Source organism: Camelus bactrianus, chromosome 13 (assembly GCF_048773025.1).
Source record: "Camelus bactrianus isolate YW-2024 breed Bactrian camel chromosome 13, ASM4877302v1, whole genome shotgun sequence".
NCBI lineage: Eukaryota > Metazoa > Chordata > Mammalia > Artiodactyla > Camelidae > Camelus > Camelus bactrianus.
Genome location: NC_133551.1, coordinates 59,320,240 through 59,346,686, shown reverse-complemented (window position 1 = coordinate 59,346,686; position 26,447 = coordinate 59,320,240). Strand labels below are relative to the sequence as shown.

At 48.6% G+C, this 26,447-nt stretch overlaps 1 protein-coding gene and 1 non-coding gene across 6 annotated transcripts in view; both read right to left on the bottom strand.

Moving 5' to 3' along the window:
- MECR (mitochondrial trans-2-enoyl-CoA reductase) overlaps positions 1-24,197 on the bottom strand; it is a 32,584-nt gene extending 8,387 nt beyond the window's left edge. For 3 of the 5 annotated variants that reach the window (XR_012511371.1, XM_045511354.2, XM_010947930.3), the window contains exons 1-7: positions 23,973-24,197; positions 12,381-12,478; positions 11,799-11,930; positions 5,676-5,819; positions 2,964-3,066; positions 1,809-1,911; positions 531-604 (exon numbers count right to left, since the gene is read on the bottom strand). Coding sequence is in view for 2 of the 5 variants with exons in the window: in XM_045511354.2 (XP_045367310.1) it covers positions 531-604; positions 1,809-1,911; positions 2,964-3,066; positions 5,676-5,819; positions 11,799-11,930; positions 12,381-12,478; positions 23,973-24,148 (830 nt within the window). In the remaining 3 variants the exon portion in view is untranslated. Of the gene's footprint in view, positions 1-530; positions 605-1,808; positions 1,912-2,963; positions 3,067-5,675; positions 5,820-11,798; positions 11,931-12,380; positions 12,479-13,789; positions 13,878-23,972 lie in introns of those variants that run through there. The other 2 variants (XR_012511372.1, XR_012511373.1) reach the window with 2 other exon arrangements.
- Positions 22,618-22,721, bottom strand: LOC123614849 (U6 spliceosomal RNA). The gene has a single exon (XR_006722319.1). It is a non-coding gene; the product is annotated as a U6 spliceosomal RNA (small nuclear RNA).
- Positions 24,198-26,447: the final 2,250 nt, after the last annotated feature.

Below are 26,447 nucleotides of genomic sequence, written 5' to 3'. Positions count from 1 at the left end.
CTTAAAGGAATGAGCAATGGAGGGACATGCACTGTCAACAGTGTCACCAGGGCTTATCCCCCTCCGTGGTGGGATTATAGGTAAGTTTTGTGCTTAATTGTCCTTTTACATGTTTCCAAGATACTTTGTAATAGCATGATGTTACCCCTAAAATCAGAATCTCTTTGTAAAAGCTAATAAAAATTTTAAGCTAATAAACTAGGATTAAGTGGCTTTTTCAGATGCCCCTAGGTTATGAATCCATAATCGTTCCCTTTCACAGACAGTCCAGCAGTCTCCTGGATATCTAGCCAGGGGCGGGAACCTGGAAAAACAAAGCCGGATGGGTCTCTCAGGCATCAGTAAGGAGGAGGCTGAGAAAAGATGTGTCCGGATATCTAGGACATGACTGGGGTCCCATCTTCCTACTAGGGGTTGTGCTGACTGCCCTTGGCTCACATTGGCCACCGGGACTTAGTCACATGGTGGTCCTCCCCGATAAAGGCCAGGAGAGCACCAGCGCACTGTGCCCGCGAGGCCAAGGGACTTACGCCAAGTGTCGCAGCAGCTCTGTGGAGCTTTTCCCGCCGACGCAGTTGAGAGCAAGCCGTGGCTGGGGCACGTCCTGGAAAACAAGGGTCCTGTAGTGAGCGAGCAACCCCTCTGAGCCCGGGGTCTGAAGCCTGCTACAGACAGCACTTCCATGGCCCAGGCGCTGTGTCAGAGGAGGGAGCGATAAAAAGGGGACGTTTATGCCTTTGAACTCTGCCCATGGTAGGGCCTCTTCTTTACCAGCTTAATCCTGTTACTCATTTTAGGATTTTGTTCAAAGCTCACCTCCTTTGGGAAAGAACAGACAAAGGGCATCTACATCCTGTTTTTTGTTTTGTTTTGTTTTTAAATTGCAGAGGGAGGTAATTAGGTTTATTTATTTAAAATTTTTTTTTTTTTAGTGGAGGTGCTGGGGATCGAATACAGGACCTCGTGCATGCTAAGCACGCGGTCTACCACTGAGCTCTGCCCTCCCCTCTACATTCTGATTTGATGAACTTCATTTCCCGCTCTTCTCAGTACTGATAACTCAGATTATATTATATTATATTATATTATATTATATTATATTATATTATATTATATTATATTATATTTATTATATTATATTATACCTACTGCTTCAGAAATGTTCTCCAGAAGTGTGTGTTCTCCAATGGGTGTGTGTCTGGTCCCTCCAGGGTTCAGTGACAAGAGGCTGAGATGCGGTTTGGTCGCTTACTAGGTGTGCTGGGAAGGTTAAGGGGTTTTGAGTTCAAGGAGCCCTGGGGTCAGTCCTGACTCCACCACTTATGACTATGTGGTCTGGTGAAGTCCTTGTTTTCCCCCGAGTCTTCGTTTTCTCACCTCTGAGACGGAGAGCACCTACTCTGTAGAGCTTTTGTGGGGATTACTGGATAAAATATACGGCAGGTGCTTCAGAAATGTGAATTCTTTTCTTTCTCGTCCTTCCTATGCCTCAGTTTCCTCGGCTCCTCTCCCAGCTCTCAGACTCACATCGGCTGTGTGGGCTGATATAGGCCAGCACAAACATTCAAAACTACAAATCATTCAGGGCTTCCTAAATTTTGTCTAGGAGAGACAGACACAGCGCCTGGGAACTTAATGCATGCTGTCCCCTGGCTGAGAGAGTGGGCTTTGTCCTTCTACAAAGAGGCGAAGGAAGGATTCTGGAGAAGAGCAACGGGGCCAGTGCCCAGCTTTTCTAATTCAAGCACATTTCTTTCCTCAGGGAGATGGGCCTGGAATGGAGGTTCAGTGTTCCTCATCTCTGGTACCTTAAGGAAATTTTTCATCTCATGTTTTCTTATTTCCTCTTCTGTGATAACATGATCAGCCCCCAGGTTCTTCAGCCTCTCAGTCAGCTTCTGGATGTCAGGTCTGGAAACCAAACACAATCCAAGGTCCTTGGTCATATCTGTTCTCTTTCTCCACCGAAGGCTCCTAGGACCCCCTCCACCACAGCTATGAGAACCCGAGTTTCTCTTTGCGGGAAGCTGGGGCTGGCCACCCAATGTCATCACGCTATCCCCCTCCATCCTGTGGCCTCAGTGTTCTCACTGAGTGAGAGAGCAAGGCTGGGTGGGTTCTACTCTCCGGCCAGCTCAAGGATGCTAGAAACCATCTGTGCCCAGCGAGAAGTCATTTCACTCCCTGATTTCTTCTGCTGAAATGACAAACTCTGCTTCCTTTCCCCCTGCTCTTTTCAAGGGGCTCTTCAGAGTTGTGCAAACACACTCCAGCCCAGGAGTGGCTCTGGGCCTCTTTACTGAGGCAAACAGAATATTTTTTGTTAGCACAACTGAGGGGATGGGGGACTGCAGCGGGTATCAGTTCTCCTACTAGGCCTGGACTTCCCTGAGAGACACAGACACATTTGTGGACAGTGAGGCTTGAGGAAACTGGATTCTCATACAAGTCAGGAAACTAAGTCTGTCACTGATTTGCTGTGTCTTCCTGAGCAAGTGGCTTCCTCCCCCTGAAACTTCAGTTTCCTCTTCTGTAAAATAGAAATGACAAACCTGCCCCATCTCCTTTACATCTGTATTTAGTGCACTTCAAAGGATCACACAAATGCAAGGGAGAATAAGGCCCTGAGTTAGTTCACAGAAAGAATAACACAGCTTAAAACCTTCCCAAATGTGAACTGTGGCTTTGAAAACATGGGGTTATCACAGGTCAGGATTCTCAAAAACTCTTAAATTCTTAAGGGCCTTCTCCGCTTCGCTCCTGCCCTCCCTTTACATTTCAGTTTCATCCTATATCCAAAAGCCGCCTGGACTTCAGCGCTGGCGGCTGTCAGCAGCAGTTAGCGGGTGGCCTGCCGAGGAGGACTGCTTATGCGAGGGCGCCACCTGGTGGACACGCGGACACCCGCAGGGTGTGAGGCGGAAAGGCCCAAGTGGCGGTTTGAGATTAGGCCTTCCACGCACCTGTCTCGGACCACGTTGATAGTCCTCAGACCCAGGGCTGCGGCGATCTGGATGACTGCTTGCCCCACTCCACTGTTGGACGCATTCTGGATGACACAGTCCCCTGTGGAGCCAGAAAGAGACTCAGGTCGAGAGCTGGGATTGGTCAAGGGCTTCCAGCCTGGGATCCTATTATAGAGCAAGAGGTGGAGTCCTAGGGCTCTAAAGGGGTCCAAGACCTGGCTGCTGAGCCTTCTCAGTCCTTGGAGTGTTGCTCGCTTTCCTCCCAGTGCCCCCCGAACCTCTACAACACCCACAATGTGCCAGGATTCGGCAACTCAGAGTTCACTGGACGCAACTTAGGCCCTGCTGTTTGATTTTTGTATCCTTCCTCATCCTCCTAATTTTCATGTCCTCAAGTCTCTGCTTAGGTTGTTTCTTTGGTTTGTAATGTTTTCCTTTCTCTCTCCCTTCCTTTTGAAGTCCTATATATCCTCTGAAGCATAGCCCAAGTGCAGCTTCCTTCATGAAGCCTTCCCAGATCCTCCCCCATGCACTCCCACAGCACTCTGAGGCCTTCTCCATTCGTGCTCAAGGTCAGCCTCAACTTACACTTGGTTGTGTCTTAAGTCTGTTTCTATCAACAGCTTGCAGCTTCTTGAGAGGAAGGTGTGCTGCCTCCACATGGGATTAGAGCTGCGCTGGAGAAACTGGCAGGCACTGAAACAGGGTCCTGCAGACAGTGGTCAAAGCTGAGGCTCAACTTTGGAATTAGCCAGCTGGGGAGGCAGCAGGGCATGCGGGGAGGAGCATGGGCTCTGGGATGAGATGTACCCGAGTGTGAGTCCCAGGTCACCACTGAAACTGAATAAGGTGGGGCAAGTCATGACTTCTTTGAACCTCAGTTTGTCCCACATAAAACAGGGGTCCTAGGAGCACCAATCGAGATGCTCCTGATTAGAGTCAAGGACCCTCGTGTCCAGGAAGGCGCTCTTTTCTCCTGAAATGCTACCTGAGTTTTGAGAGGCAGCAGGGATCTTGTGCTAGAAACAGAGGACTTTCTGGAAGAAGACGACCATTCTCCTTAGCTGGGGTCAACCTACAGATTGTCACTCATCAGTGGGTTATGAAACCAACCTAGTGGGCTGCAAGCTTTTTTTTTTTTTAAATTAAAATTAAGGAAAATAGAATTAAAAAAAAGTGGAGTGCATTACACATGGTGAGGGTAAACACTGTTCCATGAAATTTTGGCTTCCATTGCATATATATTCATATACGTCTGTGTACAGGGTTACAATGTAAAGTGTAATTCTTTCAAGATCACATGTGAAAATCACACGTGTCACACCAGCTCTGGAGCAGGAAAGTGGAGAGATGTGCTGTGGGTACTTAAGGTGGGTGGTGTCAGAATGGCCTGATGTGACGGCCACAGCTGCAGCCCAAACCAGAGGGGGCATGAGGGCATGGGACACAGGCGACCAAAGCATTTGCTGCACTAGGACTCGGGCAAAGGTCCCTGAGCCCAGCTGCTGGCTTTCTCCACCAAAGACCCCTGGGACCGCCCTGCCACAGCTGTGAGAACACGCATCACTCTGTGCGGGGAGCTGGGGCTGGTTTCTCGCCAGCCTTGAGCGGAGCCGCTCCCCTAAGCTGATCACATGCCAAAGTCTCTGGGCCTGGGTGATCTCTGCGGCCCATGCCAGCTCACGGATGTGCATGGTGTGCTGGGTAACCCTCCGCCTCGGGGGATGGGAGCTGGTGGGTGACTGGCCCAAACTCCTGCCAGCTGGAGGTTAATTCTGAGGAGGGTTCTGGGAGGGTCTGTGGAGCATCCCCAGCAAGACTGGGCCCTGGTCGCCAACGGCAGGAACCAGCCTTCACTGGCTTTTTCTCCTTCCCCATCCCTGTCCCCTGACTCCTGCTTCCTGGGGTTACCTCCCCAGTGAACTGGCTGCCCCCAGTCCTTGAATTAGGTTCCGCTTTCAGGAGAACTCCAAATAAAACACCTGGCTCTGCCATTTCCTTGCTGAGTGACCTCACATGAATAATCCACTGCTCTGGACCTCAGTGTCCTCATTTACAAGAGAAAGAGTCACAGCAGTGCACATCTACTGCAGTGGACCCCAGGCCCACGCCGGGGGACACTGCCCGTCTCTGTTACCCCTAGAACACTTTATTCTCCAATTTAAAGATGAAAAGACTGATGATTTGAGAGGTCAGTTCCCAGTCAGTGAGGCGAAGCTGGGGTTCAGACCCAGGCTGTTTGCCCACGGCTTGAGCTCTTAACCCGTGCCTCTGACCTCACTGCTCCATTCTGCCGACCCGGTGCACTAGGGCAGCGCACGGAAAGGCATGCATGTGGGCTGGAAAGTGCTCCGGCAATGCTGAGTGGAATTACCAACGCTAAGTTCAGCATTTTACCGAAAACACAGGGACTGTGTCTATCTTGTCTGGCTCTGTAGCCCCAGAGCTCAGCACAGCTCCGTACGTTTTTGCTGAACGACAGGATTCCATCCCAAGCTCGAGGGAATGTGACCCTTCAGCGGTTTTCCAGGGTGTACTCCTCATGGGGTTTCAGCATGTTTTCCACGACCCAGGCTCCCATCTTTCCAAGTGAAGCCACAACAACACACTCACCCAGGTTGGGGCCGTCTTCCTCGCAGGCCCTCACCTGTAAGTGCCCAGGCCTCAGTGTTGGGAGAGCCGGGCCTGCTCCCCCACTGCGGTTCCTACCTGGCTGCAGCTGCTCAAAGTCCACTAGCATCCTGTAGGCCGTGCAGGGATTGACGCTCAGGGTGGCGGCACTTGGAAGAGGGATGTCCTTCGGAACCCCGACGAGCACTTCCTCGCTGAACACAGCCTCGGTCCGCCAGGTTCCTGCGTGGGGGGAGGCCAGGGGAGTAAGGAAGGACCCCCTCCATGCCCAACCTCTTCCCCCTCCTGGGCAGATGGGCATCTAAAACAATAGACTTCAAGTAATGCCTAGAGAAGACAAGAAAATCCTGAAGTCTTTCGAGTCCTCATCATAATTGTGTAAGGGAGGTTGTGCTATTCCCACGCTAGCTACCACTAGATTTCGCTGGTGTCACACAGCCGGGGCTACGGATCTCAGAGTCCTGGACCCTGAGGGTTACATGCAGCATCATCGCCAGGAGAAGAGAAGCTTAGAGAGAGCCCCATTTCCCGCTCGGCCCCCATTCTCACCTACGGCAGGGGACTCAGGGGCTATGATGGGAAAAGGTGTGAAAGTAGAAATTGAAGGTCCAGGTGTGGGACCCGGTTTTGCCTGTCTGCTGGTTTGAGCAAATTCCTAAGTCATTGAGTCTTAGTTACTCTAATGCATAGATGGCACTGGCAAGAAGGGGCTGACTGGCTCCCCCAGGAGCAGCTACACAGACCAAATGAGACATGAGAAATGAAAAAGTCCTGTAAATTGGAAAAAACTGCTTCTTTAACCTCCAGCCCACATTCCAGTTCCAAACAAAAGAACAGTAAAACTTCGAGTTTAAACTCCTTGCTTGGCAGGGCAGGAAACTGACGACGTGACTTGCCCAGAGTCGCCTGGCTCCCCGAGGCTGCCCCGTCAGTCTGCAGATACTTCCCTGGCACCTGCTGTGAGCCAGGCCCGCGAACGCAAACACGTGCCTTACCTTCACGGGGCTCTCCCTCTGGTGGAGCAGAGCAGATGAGACACAAACAAGCAAGTATGATCATTATAGAGAGTGAGTAACAGTAAAGAGAATTACTTTAAATGGAGTCAAGGACAGCTTCCCTGAGGAGGTGACAGGCTGAGTTAAAGGACAGAGATGCAGCCACTCAGAGTCCTCAAAGAACATTGAAGCAGAGGAAGAAGCATGTGCAGAGACTCTGAGGCAGGACGCATATGGGAACGGATACACACTGGACGGGAGACAATGAAGGGTAGAGGGGCCGGCGCCGTGGGGGATGTGGCCCAGGCTGCATGGACATCATGCAGCTTCCATGATCTTGACCCATGGTAACTGTTACGTCCCGACTCAGTACGTGTACGTATATGAACGTATAAATATGTACATACACATATATTTAACAGAAGCCAAAGTTTCATGGAACAATATTTACCCTGTGATGCACTCTGTTATCTTCTATTCTATTCTGACTGATTTTAATTAATAAACACAGGGCTCAGGGTCATGGCACAGAGAATGGATTTTATTTTAGCGACTAGGATGCTTCTAATGAGCTTTAAGAGAAGTCTGAGGTGAGTGGATTTATGCTTTAGGATCGCTTTGTTGCTGTGTGGAAAACTGTGGGATGGGGTGGGGCAGAGTGGAAATGGGGGGCCAGTCAGGGGGCTTCTGGAGGGGTCAAGATGCAAGATGACGATTGCCTAGACCCAGACTTTGGCAGTGGGGATGAAGAAAAGCAGATGCGTGAGTTATGTTTTGAAGACAGAATCAAGGGACTTGATGAGTATTGGGTGAGGGGTGACAGGTCCCCACCTATGCAGACAGGATCCTGTATAAAGCAGAGGTGAAGAGAATAGCCCTTGGAGTCAGACAGACGCCGATTGCAAGCCCTGGCTCGCCGCGTACTTGCTGGGTCACCTTAGGGAAACGACTTAAAAGCCTTGTTGGTTGGTGTCTCATGGCTGTGATGTCCCGGGGACCCTCGGCCTCCCCTTCTGTGCACTCACTACCCAGTGGCCGGGACCTAACAGGGGAGTGGGGGCAGCCTAGACTGCTAATTGTGCCGCAGGAGATACAACGTCCGCTTTAGGGACCAGGGACTGGGGACAGGAGGCAGAGGCAGGAACACTATTAAAGGCTGTGCCAATCCCAGAGTAGATCTCTGGCTGAGAAAATAAGAGGCTGAAAAACAGAAGGATTCCTTTGGAGTCCAGGAGGTGCCTTGTCTTCCCCCAGGCTTCACGTGGCCTGGTTTGCAAATCTTCATTGTCGTCTTTATAAACAACACCCCCATTCATCTTAGTCAACATTTATTGTGCTCTACTCTGTGCCAGAAGCTTAGTGTACAGCTCTCTATGCATGAAATCAAAGGTGTTTTTTAATTCTCCTTAACAGCAGGACAATGGAAATCCAGCCCTTGACACGGATTTCCGGGGCTTGGCAGTCTCTAATCCTCTTCTCAAGAGAACAGGGGTGGGATGTGGCAGCGCCCATATCAGCCTCCTGGGCTTTCAGGGTTTTAAAGTAGAAACTCTTAGACTTTGGAGTTGGAGAACCTAAGCTTAAAACCGTGGCTCTGCTGCTCACTAGTTGTGTGACTTTGGGTTATCACCCTTTTTGAGTTGCAGTTTTTCTGACCTACAAAGTGTTATCCTCTGCACCACTCCTGTCACAGTGTGAAGAGTAAATCAAAGCATTTGTACAGGCTGTCACTGTACCTAGTACAAAGTAGGTGTGTAACACCGCTTGGTTTCCTTTTCTGATCCTAATCTCCCTGCCCGAGGCCTGAGGACTCCCATTCCTCACTCATGTGCACCTGACCTTTCAACATCTCTGTCACCTAACATGCGAGTCACTAAAGTATGGCCCATGGGCCAACGCTGGCTCACCACCTGTTTTCATAAATAAAGTTTCATTGGGACCCAGCCCACCTTATGTCCTGTTTATGGCTATTTACAAGCGCTGAGTTGAGTAGAGGTGGGATGGCCTGCAAAGCCTAAAATATTTACTAATTGGCCCTTTAAGAAAAAAAATGTGCCAACCTCTGATCTAAATATGAGGAAATTTTGCGTTTGCAAAGATCATGGCGTGTAATCCCTCAGTTGAGAGATACAAGGCAACGACTATTAGCTCCATTTTAGAGATAAGGAAACCAAGGCTCAAAGTAGTTGTGACTTAAATGAGGTCCAACTGGAGAGGTGGAAGGAGGGCCTGCTGCATCTGATTCTGAGGCCAGTGCTCGCTCTGCCCTGCGCCGCCTTGGTGTTTCCAATGAGAAAGTCAGTTCACACGTCCTCTGCGACTGGATGCATGTGGGAAAAAGCTGGCTACAGGCAGAGCAACAGCTGAGCAGCTCAGTACATGAAAAATGACCACGATCTGGCTGGCTGAGGGCTCACCTGGTTAATGACTGCCACTCTACTAAACTGCAGTCTTCACTAGAAGGAGGACCACGTTTGTTCACCGCTCTGTGCTAGAGCCTGGCACACTGCAGATGCTCACAAAATGTTTACAGAATAAACTGAGTAAATTATCGTCCTGACAATGATGAAATCCTCATCCTCTCCGACTGGCACCTGGTTTAAAAGAATCACCTTTCCTCCAGGGAGAAACCCCTGTTCTGGCTGCCGCCACCACCACCACATGTGCAATTACCCACACACCTGGCACACGCCTTTTATTCTTCTCACCAATCTAATTACCAAGTCTTCTTACGTTAGCTCCTGAATCTGCCCGTTTCTCCAGTCCTGAAGCGCTGTTTGTTCAGACTCTCACCATCTGAAGCCTGAATTGCTCAGCCACTTTCTGACTGGCCTCCTGCCTCCACCCTCTGCCCTTCCAGAGCACTCTCTGCACTGCACAAATCTGATCAAATCGTTCCTCTTTTTCCTCTTCATCAGGCCCCCTCTGACCGTGGGTGGGAGTCCTCCATGACCAGGCCCCGGCCGACTTCTCCAACCTCATCTCATTTCTCCCCTGCCCCACCCATGACCAAGCCATGCCGGCCCACCTGCAGTTCTGACGGTGCAGGGCCTTCTCCCGTCACCACCCCCTTGCCTGGCTGCACTCCCTGCCAGGAGAGCCCATCCTCCCCCAGCCCACTGGCTGCGCTTCCACTCAGTCTTCTAGACTGAGTTCAAGCATCGCTTTTCTGGGAGCCTTTCCTAATGCTTCCCAAGATAGGGACTCTCGCCTCTGTTCATCCTGTGATCACAGAGCTCATTATACCGCATTGTATTAAGTGCTGTTTTCCCGCTCCCAGCTAAGAGCACTTTGAGGGCAGAGGCTGTGCCTGACCATGCTGTGCACCCTTCACTCCACATGGGGGCAGGCCCAAAGCAGCAGTCAGCACCCAGTGAATCCTTGCAGCTCTCAATTTGCTCACCCAGCTAGGTTCCTGCACTGCCAGGGGGCTGGAGCAGAGGGTGGGGCGGTTCTTGGCAGCTTCTCTGATCTCAGAGAAGAGATTCTTTTTTTTTTTTTTCCAGAGAAGAGATTCTAGTAGATTCCTGGTACTGTTTTTTTGTTTTTTTTTCTCCCTACTTGGTACCTTTTTCTTTCCAGACTGCTCCTTCCTAACCCGTGGGGCTGTCAACCGCAAGGCCCCACCCTCTGTACCACAGAGCTGGGCAAGAGACCCAACCAGGGCAATTGGAGCGGCCCCCCCCCACCCCCTGGTGACAGGTTCATGGATGAGCAAAGACCCAGGCAGGGCTGGCCAGAGCCCTCTGGGGGATGGCTATGGTTGGGCTAGATGGACTGTGGAGGGCGTGCTCATTTGTTTGTTCTCAGAATGATAAACCTCAGGCTGCTGGTAACCATCTATGAAAGGTATGTATCAGAGTGGGTTTGAATCTTAGCTCCACCACTTACTGGCTGGGTGACCTTGGGCAAGTTGCTTAATCCTTTACATTTACTGTTGTCTCATCTATGAAATGGGAACAATAACAGTTATGGGAAGGACTGAGTTAATACAGGTAAAGTGCTTACAACAGTGCCTGGGACAGGAGTCAACACATATTTGTTGCTATCCCTGTATCACTGTGTGGGGAGATCCCATGGGAGAGCTAGTGAGAACAAGAGAAAGAGCTCTCATAGCATTGGGGTTTCTGGATCCAGCTGTGCCTGAAGCTTTCCATCTCTTGTACTTCCCAGTTTCACAAACCAACTAACTTCTTTTTTGGTAAAAACAAGTTGAGTTGACTCTCTGTAAGTTACAACCCAAAGGGTCTTCAGATTGGAGTGCAGTGACAAAAACAGAGGAGACCAGAGTTCCTCTCAAGGGGCCCTCTTTTCAGTTTGCTGTTTGAGTTTGGGCAAGGGCTTCTTCTTGGGTTTCAGTTCCTCATACGTCCAATGGGGTGAATGTTAGCCCTGCTTCCCTCTCACGGCTGCTGTCAGGATCCATCTGTATAATGTTTGTGCCTCAAAAACCATCAAGTGCTAAAAAACAAAACTCACCAGTGGCTCCTTACCACACAGGAAAGAAAATCCTAACTCTCAGCATGGGTTCTGCAGGGCCTTCCCCAGGCGGCCCCACCTGCTTTGTAACCTCCCTCCTCACATCTGCAGTCCTCTCCCACGTGCACATCCTCTGCTGAGGCCGCACTGGATTTTCCTCCACTTCCCAAACTCCCCTTTGTCTTTGCTCATTTTCTTTCCTCCAAATGCTACACTTTGGGGCTCACCTCCACCTACCAAAACCCATCCATCAAAGGTCCCTTCCAATGAAGCCTCCTCCATGAAGCCCTGATCCTTCCCTAAAACCGTGCCTCTCTCTTGCACAGAGGAGCCAGAAGTGCCCTCTGTTTCCTGTGAACTTGCAGCACTCCCTTTATGGAGGTTGTTGGTTTGGAGATTTTTTTCAATTCGATTTTAACCTCCTGGAGGGCAGGGGCTATCTTATTTGATACCCCATTGCATTTGACAGCAGTTATCTGGGGATGTAGAGCTTCGGAGAATCACCGCTCTGATCAACGCAGGCCCACGGTGATGAGAGCAGGTGCATCCCCTCCTGAACAAAAGAAACAGAACCACTGCTCTGCTCGTCCAGCGCCCATCCCCACTGGAGGCAGGTCTATGGACTTCATAATAAACCCTGCGCTGCTTACTTACACTGAGCACACGTGTTCCATGCAGGTGAAGAAGGATCTGGAACACAAGGCTGAGGACGCCTGGAGAAACTCACCCAAACCAGCATTCGCTGGGATCACCCAGTCTCCTGGCTTCACCCCTGTCACACTGCTGCCCACTGCTACCACCTGTCCAACGCCTTCGTTCCCTCCAACAGCAGGCAGCTTGGGAAGGAGGCCGTAATTTCCTAAGGGAGAAGAGCAGAGGGGGTCATTCCATGAAGCTTAGGTAGTGAAAGAGCATGGACGTTGGAGTCAGACAGACCTCAGCCTGATCTGGCCTCTGCCTCTGACCAGCTGTGTAACTAACCAACCTCTCATCTGTAAAGGGGCTAATACTCTTCAGCTTCATGGTTATTATGAGGATTAGATAAGATAACGGAGGAAACGAGCCCAGCACATCGTGGGCACTTCACAATGGTTGGTTTGCTCCCCACTGCAATCTTCCTAACTCTCTAAAAGCCTCACATTCCAGACAGGGGAGGCCAGAGAGGGCTCACACAGCCTGCAGCCAGCTCATCTGGAGAACAGCTGCTGCTAATCACAGGAATTTCACACCCACACCTGAGGAGGAATGAAAATGAGGTGGTGGCTAAGCAAAAAAGCCAATTAACATAAGCCACAGAAACCAAGGTTACCTTGGATCATATTGATGTCAGATGGATTGATAGGGGCCGCCAGCATCTTCACATGGACGTCTGATCCGCCCACAGCAGCCAGCTCCAGGTTCTTCAGTCTAAGCACAAAGCCAAAGAGAGATGTTCATGTCACCCAGGCTAGACAGGGAGTCTTTTGCTCAAATCATCTCCTCAAAGTAGGTCAGGCAGCAACATTTTTGAGCTGCCATTGTGTGCCCTGGAATTAGGGTTCCCTTAGAACAGAGAGAGGTGCTGTAAGGAATTAGCCTAGGATACAGGTTAACTCTTTCACTAACTGCAAGTGGACAATCTCTGGTGACCTCTCAACCCCACCGCCCATTCTAGGACAGAAAACAGTTAACACTCCTACTGGCATGGATTAGCCTTGTGGTTTCCAAAACTTGCTTGATTATAAGAATCACCTGGTATGCTTATTAATATGATAGATTCTCAGGCCCCAGCTCTGACTTGCTGAATCAGAGTCTCCAGATAAGGGACACCCCAAGTAGTTCTTAGGAACAGGAAACCCTGGGTCAGCTAATTAGTTCTCCAATTTCTTTTTTTTTTCGGCCCCAACACACATATAGGAGAGGCGACATTCCGTTGGTTGCAGAGCGGGTAAGGGAAATAGAGAGCTGGCCATGGAGTTGGGAAAGAACTCCCTGATGCCACCATCACCCCCATTTGCACTTGATCACTTCCAAGAGCTCTCCCCGTTTCCAGTCTACGTGGTAACTCCCTTTGCTCATGGTGCACCCTGGACGCTTTTACTCACGGGAACGTTGGCTAATGGGTAAAACCTGCCCAGTGGCAATGCCCATGTGCTAGTTTTGCTTTTTACAGCAGGAGACCTTCCAACCAGAAAGCACAGATCAGTGTACTAGACCAGTGGGTCCTGGTGACTTATTAATTACCAGGGATGCCTTTCTCTCTCCACAACCCCGAGACTTCATGTTCGCAATGCTTTTCTCTGCCCAAATGTACTTGTTAATAATTCTCCTTATTTTTACTTTCCAAAGGCAGATATAACTGCCAACCAGAGGTTCTCAGCATTAGGCAACAGTGTCGCTGCACTGAGCTGATGTAATTCCACCCATTTCCCGCAGAAATTCGACCTTTTAATTATACCTGAGGCTCCACTTGCAGTAAAAGTGTGATTTCCAAGAAGTGTCTTGTACTAATAGTAATAATGGTGGCAGGTATTTGCGAGGTGTTTATTACACTCCAGGTCCTGTGCTAAGGGCTTTAAACACGTGATCTGATCTGAGATGCGACACTCCTGTGAGGAAAGTATGAATATTCCCCTTCTATCAAGTAGGAATTGGGGCTCCTGGAGATGATGAAATGTAGGTAAGGCAACGGGTCAGTGGCAGGGCTGATCCCCTCTCAGAGCTGGTACATGTACTGACCTTGCTCTGTATCGGCATCCTGAAATCTGTGTGGGAATCCCTCTGCCTGTCCACGAGGATCACCAGGGACCCAACCTGGGAATCCCTGTACTGGAATATCTATGAACAAAGGAAGGGAGGCCATGCTTTACTGTGACAGAGAAACAGCTGCAAAAATCCGACACAGAAACACTCTCGGCAGAAAATGGTTAACTAGGAAGGAATTGATGAGCAGGACAGAGAGAATAAAGGGCTTTTTTTTTTTTTTTCTTTCTAGGTGAAGTATTAAGGGCTGTGTATTTATGAATAGCTGGAGGAGGAGGAGATCTTGTAATAATAGTAACTACTGTGTGAGTGTGTACCAGTCAGGCACTCAGCTAAGTGCTTTCTGTGCCAGCTTTCATACTGCTATTCTGATTTTAACAGCCAAGGAACAAAAGGCGCAAAAGAGGTAAATAAATTGTTTAAGGCCACCCAGAGTAATAAGTGGCTGATCTGATTTGAACCTGGCAGTCTGATGCTAGAGATGCCAGCTGGTGCAGGGCTGACCAAGCAGAGGGCAGCAAGACGAGCACCAGCCTGGAGCGCTGCGAGGCCTTGACCCTTCCTGGGCCCACTTGGGGAGACAGGGGTGGCAGGGGGAGCAGCTCTACACCCTCCCCACCAGGATAAGCAGGGAGGCGTCAGCCAGGACAGTGCCATTTCTCTGGGAAAGCATGTGTAAGTCTGCATTCCAGAGAAAAACCCTGCCCAGAGCAAATGGATTGTGGACTAGCTGCCCCTTTATAACATCCATAGTGCTTCTCTCTTGCATTTTGACAGATAATCAGAGTTTTTCTGTAAGCTGACAGAGTCCATGTGCTCAAGCTACTTAAAGACATTTTTTTCTGCAGGTTTTCTTCAGGCTCTTCCCTCAGACCTGAATTCCTTTCCCACAGCTTCTCCGCGAAGTGAGAAATTCAACTCACCCTTTAAGACCTGGCTGAAATTTTACTTCCCCTGAGACATGTTTTGACCTTCTTCTTGTTTCTGAAAAAAAATCACCTGCTCCACCCTCAGTGCTCCCATTACACAGGTGGAGTGACTGTATCATTTAAGACCATCTTACACAAATTTATTGCTTTTTAGTTTATGAAGTCGTTTTATACATTTTCTTCAGTTGATCACAAGGCCTAAGTTCACATTCCTTTTCCAACTCTTGGGGCCAGATGTCCTCCAGAGTTCAGGACCATGTGTCATCTACCCTCCTCCCTGGGGGCTGGGGCAGCACTCCGATCAGACACATGGTTTCTGCATGAAAATATAGGAATATTCACACTAAGTACATTAAATAGTGACTGTACAAAAACTTCACTTTTGATCAGGTTTTGCCTCCAAACAAGTTATGAAAAAACAAAACTGTCAGTTTTCAGAGCTTTCTGGATTTTTAGAATGCAGATACAAATGTGGATTTGAATCCAGGTCTTTTAGACTCAGTTCAGGGTTCTTTTTCCTCACCACTGTTTTGTAGTCAGAATGTGTGTTGTCTCCCTGTTAGACTGAACTCACGGAGGGCAGAGAACTTTTAGTTTTCACTCTGTTTAGCATAGTGTCTGGGACCAAAACAGCACGTGAGTATGCTCCTCAAATAAATCACCCCATTTTCCTCGTTAGCGGCAATCACTTAGGGAATCAGGGGAGGGGCTCAAACCCCAGGGACTTAGCTATTGAGACTGGTACTTGCTTTCTCTGGTTCTGGGCTGTTTAGGAAAATACCCCTGAAGGATGGATGCAAATAAAAATGGGGATTTTCCTTGAAAGAGTTCAATCTAAGTAACACTCATGCCTCTTTTCCTCACAGGAAAGTGCAGAGCAAATCTGCAGTAAGATCGTAGTTCTTAAAAAATCTAGATGACCATGCTCAAGATGAGAATATAGGTAGATCTCAGTTCACGGATGAAGGGGAGAGCATGGATTTGGAGTGAAACAGGCAGCCGTGGGTTGGAATCCTACCTTGGTCATTTGCCAGCTAGCTGAACCTCACAATATTCATCTGTGGAGTGGGAGGACACTGGGAGTCAGCTCATGGGATTAGAGGAGTTAATGGACACAGAGCACTTGCTAGATACACAGTAGATGCTGGAGAAGTGGAAGCTGTTATCAGTAGTAGGAATATCCAAGGAAACCTGGATATTCCTGGCTATACCTCTGAAAAGAAAAAATCACTGAATCACTGAAAGGGAGGTGGCAACTTTTTGGAAAATTCAAGTAAATTTAACTCAACAAATTCCTGACAGTCCTGTTAAGTGCCAGGTACTGTGAATGGGCTTTAAAGATGAAAAAAAACAGCATCTCCTGCCTGGGAGCTTGACAGTGGAGACTCTGGGATGAGGTTTGTGCTGCTAGAGCCGGGAGAGTGTCTGGCTGGCCAGAGGGAGAGCAAAGGGTGAGCAAAGGGACTTCAGAAGGCGTGATGCTGGGTTGGAGCTTGAAAGATAAACAGAGTTTATGGGGTGGACCGAGAGGAAGGAAGGATTTCCTGCCAGAGGGAGTGGCAAAGAATCTGACCTGATATAGGCCAGGCACAGGTGCAGAATGGATTGGAGCCGTGGGAATGGAGATCTGTTAACCTGGAACCTCTTAAATAAGAAGTGCGTTGATGTCATTTGGTGACAGACTTCATGGAGGGGGAGGGGTGGGGAGTCTTTGATGACTCTCAGGCTTCCGGCTTGGGCATTCGGATGTTGAGATAAGGAGGAAGGAAGAGTTACTTGGAGTGGGGAGGAAGGTGTTACATCTGAAGCTTGAAGCAGGTGGCCTGCAGTGTGGTACAGAGGGCACTCTGAGTAAGAATGCGGAGCGGGGAGTCAGCCATGTGTAGGTGGAGTCTAGGGTAGTACATAAACTTATTCTGGGCCATGTCACCCAACAATAAAATGACAACAAATATTAACAGCTTACTAAACTCCAGGCATTGTGCTTTGCATTTTATATACAAGATGTTGTTTGGTCCTCAAAATATCTATCTGGAGGATGTTATCACCCCAGCTTTCAGATGGGAACTGAAGCTCAGAGAAATAACTTGCCCAAGGTTAAACTGTTAGTCAGTGGCAAGACATGATCTTCAGCTAGACTCCAAAGCTCAGCCTGTTGAACACTCAGCTGGCATCCCCTACACTGAGTTTGTGGAATTTTTGTCCTGGGAGATATTATTAGGTATCCCCTGGGGTCCCCAATACCTTTGGGGAAACTCAGCTTATTAAACCCCCTTTATAAGATTCAGACTGCACATGAGAGTCATAAAGGCTTAGAGAAGTCCTCCAGTAAAGAAACCCACGTGGCTTTGTATAATCCAGAGCTTCCAGAGTTAACTCAGCCAGGAATGCTATTCTCACAGCCCACTGAGTCACTGCCTGCCCCCAAACAGCAGTTTGAAAAGTGCTGCCCTGGGCTGCAACCCACTCCCTGTTCTCGTCCTTGTCTTCTAGGACCCTGGCTGCTCTGTGCCAGTGAAATTCACAGGAGTGGGAAGGAAGGAGAGTGGGGCAGGAGGTGGAAAGTTGAAGCTGCAAACAAGGTGGGTGAGGGCGGGGCCAGGCCTGACACAGGCTGATGGCCTAGGGCGAGGTGTGTTGGTCCAGCTGCATCTCACCAGGGAGACCGGCTCCAGCCTGCCCCGTGGAATGCCATCAATACCACAGACACCGCTGTTCCTGCCGGCAGTTCTAACGGCGTCGTCAAGGATACCATTCTGCCAAGACAGGAGGAAAACGGGGCCGAGTCTGAATTCTAGGAGCTGGACCTCAGGCGTAATGATAGCAATTATTCCTTGTGAGGTTTTTTTTTTGTTTTGTTTTGTTTTTTAAACTCACCAAAGGAACTGGTGGCTGTGTTATGGAGTGCAAACAAGGCACCCAAATAACCACCTGGCTAGACCTCGAATCACTTTCCCAAGACTGTTCAGTTCCTTCCCTGTGAGTAAAACGGCACCGTGCAAGCTCGGAGGGATGCCGCTGTCTTCCCACGACAGATCCCAGACTGGATAAGGTCACAATGGCTCCTTTGAGGCCAAGGCTGTACACCTGTGATGCCATATGAACTACAATGGAGACAAAAGCAGGCAGAAGAAAGAGCCTTTTGAGAGGGGGGAAAAGAGGCCAGTACTCAGGGGGCCAGCTCAGTTATATTTGCTGTGTAAGGCAGGCATCAGCCAGCCCTGCTATCTTTCTCGCCTTCTGCATTTAATTAGCAACCATTTGTACTTATCTTGCAACTCCCCCTCAGTCACCTCAAACTGGTCACTGTGATTTTGAGTAGGGAGAGTTGTCATGGGCCCAGAGACTTTTCCCTCTGTTCATTACTGAGAGCTAAGAATGTGTGTGCCATCACAGGGCACTGGGTGAAGGCCAATGTCTTTGGTGGCTCCCCCTAGTCTGTTGGCAATCCCCATGGTCACACAAGCCGCCTTCTGTGATTTAGTGAAATGCTCGGCATGCTGGGTACATTGTTCTGGGATCTGATTAATAATTAGTAGGCAGGGCACAATTGGGAAACTATGGAGGAATGAAGTTCTCCAGCTCACAGCCCGTAGGTAACAGCTCGCTCCCCCGCAGGGGATGTTGGTGGCCGCAGCTGGGGTGGTTCTAATGGAGTCCTGGGCTCTCAGGGAAGTACCCTTCCCTGAACAAAGCTCATCTGTTCCTTCTTGGGGTGTTGGCACACCCACTCGATTCACCATGCCCCTTCCGGCTTCCCTGCCTCAAAGTCATCCCGCCCGCCCACCATTTAGGACTTCTTGTTCTTAGCATAATCAATTTAAACAGAAGGGAATCAGAAACACTTGGGGCAACTTCAGGAAGTTTCTACCCAGGAATGGCAAAGAAACCCTCTCCATATCTTCTCAATCTCCTACTTCTCGATCAAGATTACCAGAAAGTGTGGAAGCCCCATATTGTTCCACACCTGCTAACAGCAGGAGACTTGCTGGAAGGGAGCTGCAGAGTCTCTTGCTCAGTTTGCTGAGGCCTGACTCCCCTTGGTGCCCCAGAGAGCACGACCAGGTCACTGCAGGGGCCAGAGTCCCTGCTTGCTGCTGCTTTTGTCTCTGATGGGTACAAAGATGACCACGCAGCCCTTGCCTGGCGGGCTGCTGACGGTGTAACTAACCAATGGCAAAGGGGGCCCTTGGTGGAATCTGGTGCCCGAGACCCCAGATTTTAAGCCACACTGTTGCTCCCTGGAGGCTGCTGGAGCAAACACTGGTGAGCAGACAGTCTGATGCTTGCTTCAGCTTCAGAGACTCTTTGCAGCCAAACTACTGCTGGATCAGAGGACCTGTGCCACATAACTATTTGCATGGCTGCAGTATTATGTTGAGGCCTCATCTTGTCTTGGCAAGAAAACGTGTTGTTTCAGGAAAGTGAGGCAAAGGGTATGTAGGTTTTGAGGCTGACAGAAAAGGGAGCTGTGAAGGTCTGTCACTGGCACAGAAGATGGGGGCGCGATGAGGGGGTACAGCAGGCATGCCCATGTTTACTGCCGCTGACCCAGCTCAGCCCCTTTCTTTTAACAAAAAATAACTGAAAAGAATGGAAACTGGAGTGATTTCCTCACTCTAATAACGAGTGGCAGAGTTGGGACTAGAACCGAGGCCAGTGCTCTTGTGGGAGGTCCTCAAGGACACACCTCGAGCCACCGATTAACCTCATGTTATCCTTGCTTTTCCATCTAGGATGGGAAAGGCCTGGAACCACACCAGTATGCTGCAGCCGCTAAGAGAGGGCCAGACAATAACAACTGGGCGCCGTCCTGGGTGGCGGCATTCCTCCCAGACACTCTGGACATTGGGAAACCCGCATCTATTGTGTGATTCCTTAGAGGTGTGCAGCCAAGTTTCACCATCAGAAGCAAGAATGAGGAAGCAAGGTAGAAGGGCTTGACCCTAAACCTGGCCACCGAGTGCGAAGGTGATTTAGGAGTGTACAGGATGTGGAATCCAGCCTAAGTCCGAATCCTGTGACCTCAGGCTAGTCCCTTCTGAGCCTGTTTCCGTAGATACCTCCCTCAAGGATCACGTACTGTGCCCACAGTAGGCACTCAATACATAGTCATTAATCAGACACACCACATTTTCTCTTCCCTCTGGGCTTCTGCCCATGCAGGTTCTTCTACGTTTTTTCTCCACATATATGACCCAGCCGATTTTCTGGGGGATGCAACTTTGACCTTGTGTCCTCAGAGAAAGCCCTCTACCACCCTGAGGGGGGTCGGGCGCCCCTCTTCTGGGTGTCCACAGACTCTAAACACAGCTATTACAGCACTTACCCCTGGACCATGGTCATCCATCTCCCAGACTAGAGTGAGTTCCTTGAGGGCAAAGGACACAGATTATTCATCCAGGGACCCTCAGTACCCTGCACTTAGCAGGCCCTCAAAGAAGAAATGCTAGCTCACATGGTAGGTGTATAACGAGTTCTGTTCCCTCCTCCTTCATTCACAACCACAGTAAAGAGCTCCAGGAGACAGACAAGCAAACGAAATCCCAGTTCTCACACAGTGCGAAACCACATTGCTAATTTTTTTTTCAAAGTACTGTAATTCTGGTTTAAAAACCAAGTCACTTGCATAGAATTTCAATTTAAACACTGACATCAACTGTAAAAAGAAGGAATCCCCTGAAAGTTAACAGTGCCCTACAGTGAGAACTCACTACCTACACAGCTTGGGTCCCCAACACCTGCTCCCCCAAATTCCATCTGGCTAAGACAGAACGGGTGTTTGTCCAAGTGTTTCGCAGCTTCATTGCATTTTGTGCTAGCAGCAGGCAGGTGAGGAAGTATGATGACTAGGATGCTGTTTTTGAAAGCTTCAGGATCCTGAAAAGGGGAAGAGACAGAGGAGAGCATCTTTCCCGGGGGCTGGGGGAGGGGGCCTACCCTTCCTATGAGAGTAGAGGCTTGGAGTCACCTGAATGACCTATAACTTCACCTTGTCTTCTAACCTATCTTATTCTCAATTTTATATTCCATCTCATGCTCAAAAAACATTCGAGATGAATGTCATCGTTTCTTCAGGCTTATGTCTGTATCGCGGACTTTTAACAAAGAAAGGACATCCAAGTGGTATGATCTTGGGCAAGTGACTTTCAAGTTTCTTGAGCCTCAGTTCCCTTATCTGTAAAATGGTGATCATGATCAAACTGTGCTTTTTAAATTCCATAATATATGTGGAGAACTTAGCCCAATGCCTGCCACAGAGTAGGTATAGGATAAATGAGAGCTGCTTTTACCATAAGATCCAGAGAATGGCAAGTTCTAAAAGGGGATTTCCAGGAACAAAAGGAAAAAGGACATGGGAGTTTCTGGGAATTATCTGATAGAGAATCCAGAACTCTGCTTGAGGAGGCGATAGCCACGGGGACCTCTGAAATCTCTAGAACGTTCATAATTCTCCTTTTTTTGTCATTTTCTCCTGGTCTTACTTCATTTTGATCAGCAGTTCAATCCTTTACATGAAAAAGGTCCAAGTGCTTATTTAAGGGGATTCATTTTGGGGGTAAAAGAAAGAAACTTTAAGAGACCAGAGGCTTAGTAAGGGAAAGAACAGCTGAATGTTTGGGGCCAACAAGAGTGAAGAGAGGGACATTCAGAATGTTGACAGGAGAAGAGGAGGTCCCTGGGGGCTTCATTTTGAGTTCTGCAACCCCTCAGATCTGAGCAGACTGTGCCTCGTTCCTGCCCTGCTGACCCCAGAGCGCCAGCTCACACTGCAGGCATCCCAAAGCACACCAGTTCGGGGAATACTCTGCTCAGACACCATGACCCCACCTGGTGTGACGTGACCACACGTCCAGTTACTGGGGTGTTTAAAGGACACTTGATTCTTTCTGTGACAGTGTGGTTACCCTAAACCACCTAAGACATGACTACAAAGAAGAGAATCCCAGCCTCTGGCCCCAGTCCATACACGAACAAGTCAGGTTGCCTGAATCTGGATCAGAAGGGAAAGCTGCCCTTCGGGGGTCAGAGAGAATTACTACCTGCCTGACAGTCTGTATCTGCAGGGCAATGGTCCTCAACCCTGGCTGGGGCATCAGAGTCACCTGGAAAGCTTTAAAAACACAGATGTCCAGGGCCATTCCAGATCTTCGAAGTACCTCAGGAGTGGCACCTGGGAATGTATAGTTTCCATAAGTACCCAAGTGATTGGTATGTGAAGCCAAGGTTGAATACAATGCTTCACGGAAGTATCCTGTTTGGAACTTCTGGGAAAGTATCAGGGTTCTACACAAGGAGACGAGAAGCTGTCTTTCTATCCTAAGTGGCATCTGCAACCAGACCAGTCTGTTTGGCTTTCCCAGCTCCCCACGAGGAGGGAATCAATCAGGGGGCAGCTGCACTCCTCTGCCTAACCTTCCCAGGCCTTTTCTCAGGGTCCCTAAACACTGGAGATGCCTCCCTCATCACCACAAAACTCAATAAAAGGCGCACTTATTACAGAAGCCAGATTCAGATTCAACTAACATTTTTGGAGCTCCTATTTTGTGGCAGGTCCTGCATCAGACGCATAAATTATGAGCCTGTGAGACAGGCACTACGCTGTTCCCGTCTGGGGTGCATTCCTGGAAAAAGAATGTTCATCAGAGCTTTACCAGCCCATTACAGCACAGTCCTCAGGGAGCTGTCTCCCTGACAAGGTGATTTATTACCTGTGATCAGCATACAATTTGAGGTTTATTGACTGAGGTGTCTTCTCAATATTCTTTTCAATTGTTCTAATGGTGGATGTAGCTAGGTTGAGTGTATGACCATAAAATTATCTGAGGCTTACCCCTTCAGCTATCAAAAACCTAGCTTGTATTTTTTTTAAGTAAAAATACAGAATACTTCACAAATTTGCATGTCGTCCTTGCACAGGGATCATGCTAATCTCTGTATCGTTCCAATTTTAGTACATATGCTGCTGAAATGAGCACTCTTGCCTGTATTTTAATCATGAAAATAATCCCTTGTTTGCCTGTCCTTTGGAAAACAAACCATTTGCTGGGAATCAAAGAGTTGTAAACAAGGGACTGCAAGAAAGTATGCAGGTGCTTTCGGGTGGAGAGAATTTGATTTATTGCAGCTGATTAGCACTATGACTATATTGTCTCCATTTTTAAAGATGATGAAACAGAGGCTTAAAAAAACCTCAGTAACTTGCCAAACACACACAGCTAGGACAGGGAGGGCAAGGATTTGACCCCAGATCTTCTGATTTCTAGACCCATGCTTTTGCCCTAGCACCAAGTTAGTGACCCCAACAGCCCCTTTGAATGAGTATAATCACTTATGTGCAGATTTAAAATCATTGAAAACTCACCTATTGTTTTATCAGCCATATGGAAAATCATGGATTAAGATCCAATAGAATTTTAGGACATAATCATAAACGGAACAAGGGCTCAGAGGGGCTGAGTGACTTGTCCAAGGTCAAACAGCTACTAAGAGGCTAAGCCTGTATTTGACCTTAGGTCTGTAGGCTTCCAAAACAGGAGCTCTTTTTAACTAGTTAAAGGCACATACACAGAGCAGTGGAGAGGAAATCACACGAGGTAGGACTTAGAAGCCATGGATTCCCGTCTCTGTTCCAATCTTTATTAGCTATATCATTTTGGACAAGTCCTTGCCATCTGTGAAATGGAAACAATGATCTCTGACCTACTTTCTGAGAAGTGAAGGTCCACATGATGTAAAAGTATTCTGAAAATCCCTTCTATAATATAATAGAATGTAGGAACTCACGTAGACCAGTCAGACTTGAGTTCAAAAATTCCGATTCTGCCACTTACTGGCTCCTGTGACCTTGGACAAATAATTTTACCTCTCTTAGGCCTCTATTTTCTCATCTGCAAAATGGGGCTAAATCAAATACCTACCCCAGAAGGCTGCTGTGACGATTAAATGAGCGCATCCATTTACAAAGCGATTGCCTGACACACAGTACACGATTAATAAACGTCAGCCACTATTACCACTATAGCTGTGCCTCTCCGGTTTTCAACTTCTTCCAAGCACGGACCTTCTGAGCTACCACACGCGCCCTGGGCTTCAGTTTCCGTTCTATTATTCTCTGCCTTCCTCCTCAGGCCCTGTCCCTCTCTTTCCAGTCCCCCTTCGCCACAGCCTGTCTTAAAAACCCTTCAGGAACCCTAGTCCCCCTGCCCCATTTCGGCGCCGTGTCTTACTCGACGACCTTGGCTGGGTCCCCGTGATGCCCATAGACCAGCGCCCGGACCCGGGAGGGCTCGGCAGATGCGGAGAAGGATGCGGCGGCAGGCCCGCAGTGCCGGGAAGCTAGAAGCAGCACCCGCCTCAACTGGGCCGGGGTTCGCGCCCCAGAGAGCGCGGTGCAGACCCACATGCTCCCTCCAGTCAACTCAGAATCGGTCGCTCCGGGTACGTCATCTTCCAGCGACCGCTCGCCTGAGCCCCGCCTCTCGCCCCGCCCCACGGCTTGACCACGCCCTCACCCTTTAAAAGAGCCGTCCCCTTCCTTCGTGACCCGCGGGGTGGCGCTTGGTGACACTGCCGAGGGAGCGAAAGAGGGATGTAAGGGAGTCGCGGAGATTCTGAGCCTGCCCGAGTTGAACTCCTAACAAGGACCGTCTGAGACTGCCTTAAAGCTGTGTCTACAGCCTGCGATTTGGTGTTTGATTTTGGGGAAGACATTTCCCCTCTCTTGACCTCAGTTTCTCCTCCTCACCGTTTGAGCGCTCACTGTGTCAGGCCCTTTAAGGCATTATCTCATTTCATCTCCGCTGCCTTCTAACAGAATAGGGTGGCAAAGCTTACTCCCTACACGAAGGAGGGTAGATGTAAGCCAATGTGGAGGCAAGAGTACTGGGTTTGGGGTTTTAGAAGATTAAGGTTCAAATCCTAGATCTGCCACTTCTTAGCTTGTCCACCTCGGGCAAGTGACAGAAACCATGAGTCAGCTTTGTCCTCGGTAGGATAGGGCTAATAGACCTCCTTCAAGATTATTGTAAGGATTGGATAAAACGATGGAATAATGTTGTCGTGGACCGGATAGCACACTGTAAAATGCTAAGTGTGCTCAGATATAAGGGAGTGATCACAAGGAGGGCGCCCTCTCAAAATGCTCACAGGGTAGTAAGGGATTGAATGGGACAATGGAAGTGCTTTATAAAAAGATATAGCCAGAAAATTTGCTACATCATATTTTTAGTGGAAGGAAGATATGAGCAGAATTAAAACCCCAGCTGCACATTAGGGCATGACAGAGGACACTGCTGGAGTCTGAAGAAGACAGTGTTCTGGGATGGGGTGAGGGTGGGAGCTCATGGAGGGGGTGCTGTTGGAGCCAGTCCTGTGACTCAAAATCTTTAATATGCGTAAAAACCATCTGAGATCTCATCTCAGACCTCCTGAATTAGAATCTTGGGGAGGGGTCCAGGAATCTACATTTATTGTAAGATCTCAAGAATATTCTGATGTAGGTGGCCTGGGAAACAAACATTGAGAAATACTGAACCTTTGTGCTTTGAAGGATAAGGAAGAATTTCATTGGATTTTATTGACCCAAAACTTGCCCACTTAGAGCCTTTCCTCTGAAGAAGAAAAGAAAGTATTGTGAAGAAAGGTGCAGGTAATGGCAAACCTGGCTTTGAGTTCTGGCTCTGTCACTGTCCAGCCATTTGATTTTGGACAGGTCACCTGGCCTCTCTGTGTCTCCAATTCCTATTCTTAAAATGAAGGAAATAATAGTATCTGATTCAAGGCTGTTTTAAGATATTATTCATATGAAGCATTTAGCACAATGTTTGGCACATGAAAGTATTTGGTAAATGTTATTTGGGGTTATTGTAAAGATTAAATGAGAAATATCACATGTAAAACACCCAGACTGGCTCATAGTACATGCTCAAAAAGTGTTTGCATTTATTTTTATTACTAGAGAAAGTTGGCGTCCCATGGTGGGGAAAAGACTTGGTCACACACACACACACACACACACACACACACACACACACACACCCCCAGTCTTGCCTACCTTCTATTTTCACAGTGATACACAGTCCTACTTCTGTTGGAAGACTCCCTAGGTGACACTGAGCTATTGATATTATCTTCTCTACTGAGTAGTTTCCTCTGAATTCCCTGGACAGCTCATCCAGGAAGCCTGGAGAATTATCCAGCAGGCCTTCCTCCATGGGACTGGACTTAGTCCCCAGTCCATCCTGACAGCGCTCATTTTTGGTCCAGGGCATCAGCTCTTATTTGAACTGTGTCAACAGCCCTCTTCTAACTGAGACCCCCTTCTTCTCTCTCCCTCCCCAAGTCCTTTTTCTCAGGCTTCCAGAATGATTTTTTTTCCCCAACAAGAAGACCAGATTTTGTCTTTCCCGTGCGTAAAGTCTTTCCGTGACTCCCCATACTCAGGGAGAACCAGAAGCTACTGTTCTTTGTAGAACACTGTGAACTATTGATATATTAAACCTGTAAACAAAACAAAACTATGATTCTGTGCTAATTCTATCATTCTCTCACACTGTGACACATTCTAATGTCTTCAGGAAAATGTATGGAGGAAAAACAGTTTAAAACAACAACAAAATTTCTACTCATTGTAATTAATCTAACTTCTTGCAAATTAGAAAAATATGACTGTGGTTTTAATTCAACAGCAGGACCTTGAGGAA